The following is a 9,253-nucleotide window of genomic DNA, read 5'->3' as shown; positions in this document are numbered from 1 at the left end:
CAGGCGGATTTCTGAGTTCGAGGCCAGCCTGGTCTACAAAGTGAGTGCCAGGACAGCCAGGGCTACACAGAGAAACCCTGTCTCGAAAAAAAAAAAAAAAATATTGCTGAGCAGCAAGAGAAAGCAGACAGATCTCTAATTGCACATAATTTAAACTGTGGGGTTAGCACTGCTAGCATCACCCTGTGCTTTCAGAGCCCGCTAAGCACCATCTTCTCCACAGGAGATTTAGGCTGGGGGTTGGGAGAGAATATGAAGGCAGCAGAGGAAACTGGACAGATGAACTCATCCCCAGATCAACTCAACCTGGGAGAACAGGCTGCCAAACATCCTCCTGTGAGGGGGCTTGCAATAACTCACACCCATGCTGAGAACATTGCCATCCACTGCTCTGTGCTTATGGTGTGGTTCCCCTGGGTATAGTAATTTTTGTTGACTTTACTGCTGGCTTAATGATGCTTAAGATATCACATTCATAGGTAGAGATGTACCATTAGAAAAATTAACTTACAGTTTACAAATAAAATAAGATTTGATGTGGAAAATCAGAAAAAGAGCTTGTGGGGCAGCTGAGAAGTCTTGGGGTGCAGAGTGTAGAGATCCTGTCACAGCATGTGTTCCTTCTTGTCATCTGTATTTTCTGACCTAAGCAGTTTTCTCAGAAAACTATTTGTTGCTGATCACAAGCAATTAAATCATTGGACATACTAAAAAAATTCATTTTCATTAGTGTTACACGAGCCTCTTTTACCTCTAGATGTTCCTAGGTTTTATTTTATCTTTTGTGTGTGTGTGTGTGTGTCAAGAGTGATGTGTGTGAGTGAATGTTTGCAGGTGTCATGTGTACATGTGAAGCTCAGAGAACCTTTGGGCTGGTTCTTTCCATCTTCCATGGCTTCTATAAACCAGACTCATATCTACAGGCTTACACACCAAGCATTGTTGCCCACTGGCCATCTTGCTGCTCCTGTTCATCTGATTCCTAAATACAGCCTGACTCTATTGCTTCTGCCATGAAAGTCAGCTAGGGCTGTCGTAAATACAGAAATGGACAGAACAGAATGGCCACTCTTGGCTCCTCTTGGGGGCCACAGTCTGTCAACACACATCAGGAGAGTGGCTTTCAGGCTCTGGGAAGTCCACTGTGAGGAAGGGATCCCTGACTCCGAAAAGAAAGTACTAGAAACTAGCTGTGAGACAGAAGCAGCAAATGGCAGGGAAGAAGATTCCAGCCTGCATGGAGGCACTGAAGGGAAAACTTGGAAGAGCCATGGTGCAGGCAGGAAGGGGGCAAACACCCAAACATAGTTTCTCTGCTTCTTTTGTTCCTTTTGTGTCAATATGAGTGAAATACAAGAGAACTAGTTAAAGTTCATGGTTTTAAAGGATTTGGTCCATCATAGTGCCTGGAAAGAAGAAAAGAGATAGTATACAAAGACAGAACATGCCATAGCCCCAAGAAGACATTCCAAATGACAGAACATGCCATTGCCCCAAGAAGACAAGTATGTTCCACATGACATACTTCCTCCAATGGCCCTGCCTCCTCATGTTCACTACCATCTAATGATAACAGAATGATCTCTCTATTAGGTCAGAGCCTTCATGGCCTAATCATCTATGAAAGCATCGTTGCAGAGACAGCCAGAGGCGACCCAGAAAAATCTCAGGCATTTCTCAACCCAGTCAAGTTGACAGTCAGCACTGTCTCAACAGTAATCAGAGGGGGAAGAGGGGAACAGGGAAGGAGCCTGGAGCTGGGCAGCATGGCTTCACATCTTACTCTCAATGTTACCTACAACCTTCATCCAGGAACTTTCCCCATCTGAGCCTTGGTCTCGCCATCTGTACAGGGTGAAAAGGCTGACGTTCCCTCTAGTTGTGCTTGATAGATATGTCATGGGATACTTAGTACTGAGTCCAAGAGAGGCAGGCACAGAATATCACACAAGATTCTACATCCACCATGTAAGATGGGACCAGGGAAGCAGCTTCTTATTCTTCGGTGCCATAGTCTTTGGGGGATGATGGCAAATGTTGGTAGCTTTGGTCATCCTTCACTACACAGTTTATTTTCTAGAAATAAAAATTCGTGGTAAAATGTCAGGGCGTGTCATTACCTATATCAGCAAATGTCCTTCAGTGTGCCGTTTTCCCCTTATCCATTGTATCTCATTATATAAACAATTTAAAAAAAAAAAAAACCTTCCCTCATATCTAGGACTCAAGATTTATTGAATCACTGTAACAATTAGCTGAAGCTTTCATTTTAATGGCTACCACTCCCTGTGCCTCTGCTCATAACCTGGCATGGAATGCATTGCTCTGAACCCAGCTTCACAGAGATAGCCTTGCCCCCTCCTCTTGAAACTGGACATCCCATACTTCTGCCCTACAGATAGCGAGCTCCTGATGGGAACCCAGGGGCTGGTCCTCTCCACTGTGTAGGCCTTAAACACAGATCAGAGCCCACTCTCATCATTAGATGAGAAGATTGCATTTGTCACCTAGCTGACCCTCTCCTGAGGCCCTAGGTAAAGGGAGCTATGTGTATGTTTAGCCAGGTGCTCTCCTTCAGGGAACCAAGGCTTGACCAGCAAATACTCTGCGGATAGTCTCTGAAAATGAGAGCCCTTCAAGGACTTTCAGCCCAATGCCCACAGCATTCCTTACCTATTCTATTCAAGGGACAGATTGGTTTGCACTGCACTCTCAGGAGATATTAATTACATGAGCTCCTGAACAGATTAGTATTGCCTGACAGTTTGGGATCATGGTGCTAAACAATCTATACAGAGATCAGTGGAGTCTTGTGTAAGACCAGAGACCATGGTGGAGTAGCTTAAGTCTGGAAGAGAAGGCATCCACACGACTCCAGACACTTTCTAGAGTACACCTAACTCCTCCCAGCCTGGTGAGACAGCCCAAGTATCGCCATTCCTGAGCATAAACCCTGATCTTCTTCGTTTATTTTTATGTTCCCTGCAGTTTACCTCTCCAACCTTCAGTGCCTTAAGAGCAGAGTCTATACGGTTGTCTTATCTGTGTCCCTAACTACTGCAACCTGGACCTTTCTCAATAGTTTGTGGAACAGAGCATTAAACTGACTCGTAGGTTGTAACACTAACAGACATTCGGTCTTGTGTTCCAAAGAAACTACTGAACAGTGGGTGAAACTTGTGCATGCTCCATTTGAGACTCAGTTATAGGTTTTGACCTATATGGGAACTGACTAGGAAACTAGACATTAGAAGGGGAAAAAACGTAGTAAAAATGAGACTTATTCTAAGAGCCATAATGAGGCCTCTCCCATAACTTCTAGCCTAATACTGACTGACTAAATTTAGGCTCTGAGTGATTCTGGGAAGCTTCTGAAACTCAGGAAAGAGATAAAATGCCAAGAACAAACTACCTCTGTGTGACTAGGCCCACAGAGCTGGAAGGTTGGGACTATAACTACACTGTAAGGATCTTAGAAAGTAAAGATGCTGTTCTTCTCAGGCACCGAGGCTGAGAATGAGCATCAACAGGGGCTTGACCTAGACCCTATTTCACAAAATTCCCTGGATAGGAAAACAGACTCCATCCAAGAACCTAGAATGGTCTGAGAACACAAGACTGAGGGGAGCATAGCAACCAGGTGAGTGTATGCTCTTCACCATAAGGGACAGATGAAGAGCCCAGCTATGAGCAAGCAGTAAGTAGTCGGCAAAGCAAGGTGTCACTGCCCAGGGTGACACAGTCAATGGAAAACTGGCCTATACCCCAACCATCTTTCCTCCCCATGTTCACCATCCTGGGTGCTTTGGAAAAGAACATGGCTAGCAGATTAAGGATGGGAGGAGACGTGCCAGTTAGAGTGAGTGCGTAAGATTCTACTTTACCCAGCTACTCACCACACAGGTCAACAGGTCCAGGGTTTTGATCACTCTTTGGACTGAACATTTTAATTATTGATGAAAGGACTTTGAATTACCCTGAGTGACAAGAAGACCCTGACGGTTATTTCAGGCTTTAGTTCAGCATCAGGGGAGAGCCTGGTACATTTACAAATCAACAGAAACTGGACACAGAAGTGATTTCTTGGTGACAATACTCCCAGTCCTGGCATTTCAGTAGCGTTATCATATGTGTGTGCATCTGAGTCTGGTGATGCTCTGTGAGAGCTTTGTGAGTCACCCGCTCCCAGTTGAACTGTGCAATCTTCCCAAGGGTGAACTTCCTGTCTCCATGCTGTCTCCACATCCTCTAGAGAGTTACACCCCAAGCTTAGGACACCAACCAGTCAGAATGTGGTCTGCTCTGGATCCATGCCCAAAGCAAAGGCTGTCTGGAAATTCAGATTATTCTTCCAAGCCTTCAGATTTCATCATGCCAAGGAATTTGGAAACCACTGGAGTTCCCCTGGTTTCAGGTATAGTCATCTAGGAATCCTGAATCTCAGAACCAGAGGTACAGTGTCTCTGCTTACTGCTGGCATTTCTCTAATGACCCCAGGTGACTGATTTTCAGAAAAGAGGATGAGCAGTGTCCATTCAGGGGCTCTACTTGCATATATGGTCTGCCACGAATGCAGAGGTTGGTCCTAACTCATCTCTCAAACCAACTGAAAACCTTATTGGGCCCCTCAACTCCTCTGAGTTCCACTTGCTCCTGACTCCAGCTGGTCATCAGGGTCACACAGCAGAACATCCCCTAAGCTTTTCAAAGTGATATGGTCATCAGGGTCACCACCCAGCAGAACATCCCCTAAGCTTTTCTAAGTGATGTGGTCATCAGGGTCACCATGCAGCAGAACATCCCCTAAGCTTTGCAAAGTGATGTGGATGCTCAGATCCCATCCTTAAGGATGAAGCTCATCTGCTCAGTGATGAGGCCCAGGTACTCACATTCTTACAAACCCCATAGCTAATTTTCTTACAGATTCCCATCTAAGAATCACAGCATGAGATGACATGCAGATCAAATATGAGTACAATTATATGTCCCTTCTTGTCCCACTTCCAGACATCATCAAGACTCCAGGGGGAAAGATAAATATGAAGTCACGGGATCCACAGTAGTAGGTGCCTGGTTGCAGAGACCATAGCCACCCTACCTATCTGGTAGATTTTACATAAAGTATCAATCTAACCTTTATGAGGGTAGGCCCCATGATCAACCTGAGTAATTTCAGCTTTACAGAACTAATGCAATTGCTCTGTGCCTCAGTTTCCTTATCTGTAGGCAGTCAGGTATATTAGTGAAAGTACCGTGTGCATAGAAGTGGTCATGCTATCATGAAATGGGCATTCAGTATGTTGTGGCTGTTACCCCATCTATACTTCATTCCTAGGGGACCCCTGACTAATGCCAATGTCAATTTGGGTGGGGGCATGTACCCTTATCCTTAAGAAGAGAATCAGTGCATCTTTTATTAAACGGTATCAGCCAAGATGGGCTACTCTCTCCTCTTTGGTGCCCTGCTTGCTGAACTACAGTCTTGGAACCTGGCCTTGGCAGTCTCATGAGCTTCAAGTTGTCTATAGAGGAAATGAAGTTCACATCACAGAACAGTTTTGTGAAGAGATGTCTGCACTGCAGGCCATCTCAACCACACCGAGTGCGCAGAGAAGAAAGGAGATCCTTGGTGCTATTGCTCCTTCAGAGTTCACCAGGCTGGGGACAGTAGCTGAAAGCCCTGTGAGATGAGAGCTCCTAGGAATGGGAGCTTGGCACGAATCTGCTTTGCCTTGAAGCTGTTATGACCTTCCTTTGGGTTGTCATGCCCTGAAGTGTTTATTACGGAGGTAAAAACTACTCCCTCTACAAGGTACTCAAACCTGGAGTTACGTGCTGTTTAAGCGTGCTCCATGCCAACCAAAGGATGGGCCTAGGTTCTCGGGGAGCAGAGCTCACTGACAGTGTTCTTAGAGAGTTGCATCTTCTCCCTGCCAGGCACATGGCCAGGACTGGCCCCTGGAGTGTGGCTCCCACTCAGAGGCTGTCCATCTGATTTAAACAAACTTCCTGGCAAAGACATTCCTGCCCATGCTGTACTGCAAACACAGCGGCACCAGGCAGCACTGCCTGTGCTGTGGTCAGGCCCTCCACACCTGGGATGAACCCACCCATAGCCCTTCCTTTCTGAAGCCGTTGCATATGAAGATGTCATTATACAATTGAAATTACGTATGCAGGATGCTGTGTGGCTTTACTGTCTTTATACAAAGGACCAGGAGCCCCTCTCTACTTGAAGTGAAAAGATATTCCAAACAGATGCAGTCAGGGTTTCATGCCATTTAAATAAGTGGCCTGGGGAAGGGGGGTGGTCATTCATTCTTTCTGCTGCAATTAAAGGAATCACTTCTTTGCAAGAGCCAATAAAAAGAAAAGTGCAGACTTACATCCAAAGGATGGGGCTGTAACACACTATTGTAATACAGTACTGTTCTTTGAGGAATAGAATCTACTTCCCTTCAGTTGCCTGAAGGTCACATTGTCCTAACTCAGCCTCTGGTAGATGAAAGCTGTCTGAGGTAGAGAGGACAGGTTTCACACAAGCACTCGTAATAGCTGGTGGCTGGGGGAACTTGTATCTGTGTTTTAAAGGGTTTTCTGTCTCATTGGCAGCTATTGAAGGACTCGGGACTGGGATAATTACAGGTCAGTGGGGGCATGTATCAATAGCATCTTCCAGGAAGCATGAAGAGGGTTTCATTAAAGCAGATGGACAGGCTTGAGCAGAGACTGCACTGAGCGTCTGGTGCTGCCTGTGTGGCTGGCAGAGAGAGGCCCCCACTCTCCATGAGCGTTGCCATCTCCAGCAGACCACACATCCGAAGGGCCTTGGCGTGAAGGTCACCAGGTGCTCAAGTCCTCTCTTTCTCTGTGCAGGAGTTATACCACCAGTCCTACGATTGTGTCTGCGTCATGTTTGCCTCCATTCCGGACTTCAAGGAATTCTACACGGAGTCAGATGTGAACAAGGAAGGCTTGGAATGCCTCCGGCTCCTGAATGAGATCATCGCTGACTTTGATGATGTAAGTGCTAAGACTTACCTGAAGAGCAGGGGTGCCCCACCCACACAGTGTATGATTCCTACACAGTTGAAATTAGTTCTGGACAGTGACATGCCTTCAGATTTGTCTTTCCACCTAGCTCTTGGTAGTTGGAGGTCAAGTCATAATCTGTACCTACACACTGGATGATTTGGGGGAAGAAAATACATTTTATTTTGAAGTTAATATAACTGCAGGGAGCAGCTATTAAATCTGCATCTAATTCATAGGTAACACTTTCGAGAAAGGCTTAAGATCCAGAAAAAAAATGCCCAACCCTTTATATATTAAAATATAATCAATCTATTTATGGAAGTAGATTATTGACATCACTGGGCATATTCAAGGTCTCTGGCAGATGCCAAATTGAGGTGTTTATGAATGGCAGACTTTATTGTTGACAAAGCATTATGTGTGAATCAAACATCATTTTCCAGAGGGGACATGAAATATACTTTAGACTTTGAAATTGGTATCATTAATCAACTTGTAATGTTCTGTCTAATAGAGAATAATATGTCCTATTTTCTGGTAAGAAAGAAAAACCCACACGTGTGACTTCAAGGCCATTGCAGCTGTACCATTCTTATTGATATTATCCAAAACAGAGGACATTTGTCATCTGTGAGTGTACATTTATCCTGATTCATGCAATACCACATTGGAATCAGTAAGGACGTTGTAGAACATGAGCTATGCAGTGTCAAGTATCTGCTGGGTCCTGTGTGCTCTCCCTACCCCATCTCCACCATGAGTTCCCTGTGGATGTTCATGGAGGAGTCATAACAAAGACTTCTGCTCTCACACCACGTGTCTCGTGAAGGGCAGTGGCATGTTAGCTGCAGAGTGCCTGCAGCAAGATAGAGGCTTCCCAATATTGACGAGTGAGTGACAGTGGTTGTGTGCATCTGTGGCACCAGGATTTTCACACATAATTTCTTTGTCATTAAGCCTGGAAGATATTTCTCTGACTAGCAGAGGACTGAGAAAGCAATGCCCCTGGTCTTTGGTTGCTGTTGTTCATTTGAGCCTGCCCTCCTGAATGAGTCTACTCCCATTCTACTACTCACTCATGGCTTCTGCCTAGCTTTAGCCTTTCCTCTGTTTGAGAAGAGGCATGAATACAGAAGCCTATGGCTGATACTGAGGCAGAAATGTTAGATTGGGGCCGATGGAAGGGTGAGGTCTTTATTTGGGGTCTTTATTCTCCTCACCTCCAGTGCTCAGCTGTCAAAGACTTTCCTCGGCACTGATTATTGCATAATGTGAAGGGAAGACCCTATACACTGAATCAGTGTTGTATTGGTGCCTCTCATGCATGGAGCTGGGGATTTATTTCCAGCCACAGTCTCTTGCATCATAATTTACGCTAGTTCCTTACTTGAGTTTGACAATTTGTGTGCAATCCCAAGTATGCCATTGTGTTATCTTCCTCTCCCCGAGGTGATACGCTTATGAAATACATAAAAATGTTTGCTCTCTGCATGCTCAAGGTGGGAGGGTGTCTTGCCCTTTGTGAAGGTTGGTGGTCTAGGATCCTAGAATGGCTCTGTAGCACCTAGGCTTCCAGTCAGCACCCAGCTGAGTGACTAAATGGTTGTCTTTGCTCTGTAGCTGCTTTCCAAGCCGAAGTTCAGTGGCGTTGAAAAGATCAAGACCATTGGTAGCACATACATGGCAGCCACGGGTCTGAGTGCTGTACCCAGCCAGGAGCACGCCCAGGTAGGTACATACATGTCAACTGACTAGCAATGCACCACTGTGTCAAGAAGTCAGCCTATAACCAAGACAGCCATGCAGAGACCCAGAACTCTATTGTGTGTACTGCCTGTAGCTGACAGTTCATAGTCCTAGGAGGGGGAAAAAAACAAGAGCTCTAGGGACTTCTTAGAGTCTTCTGAACTCTGATTCTAAAGAGAAGATGAAGCAATCAATAGTTGATTGGTATTTGGCAAGTAGACATAGAATTTAAGATTGAATGACCCAAAGTCTCTCCCTTTCTTCACATTGTCCCTCTCTTCACATTTATTAAGAATAAGCTTTTCTTTTTTTTATTACGTATTTTCCTCAATTACATTTCCAATGCTATCCCAAAAGTCCCCCATAACCCCCACACACACTTCCCTACCCACCCATTTCCATTCTTTTGGCCCTGGAATTCCCCTGTATTGGGGCATATAAAGTTTGCAAGTCCAATGGGCCTCTCTTTCCA

The 9,253-nt window shown here is 45.3% G+C and overlaps 1 protein-coding gene across 1 annotated transcript in view; it reads left to right on the top strand.

Annotated features, from left to right (window-relative positions):
• Adcy2 (adenylate cyclase 2) overlaps window positions 1-9,253 on the top strand; it is a 389,152-nt gene that overhangs the window by 358,269 nt on the left and 21,630 nt on the right. Inside the window, exons 21-22 of the mRNA XM_021179908.2 lie at window positions 6,877-7,023; window positions 8,656-8,763. Coding sequence (XP_021035567.1) covers window positions 6,877-7,023; window positions 8,656-8,763 — 255 coding nt within the window. The remainder of the gene's footprint in view (window positions 1-6,876; window positions 7,024-8,655; window positions 8,764-9,253) is intronic.

This window comes from Mus caroli, chromosome 13 (assembly GCF_900094665.2).
Source record: "Mus caroli chromosome 13, CAROLI_EIJ_v1.1, whole genome shotgun sequence".
Lineage (NCBI taxonomy): Eukaryota > Metazoa > Chordata > Mammalia > Rodentia > Muridae > Mus > Mus caroli.
Note: the sequence above shows the minus strand (reverse complement) of the source record. Positions and strands in the feature narration are given on the sequence as shown.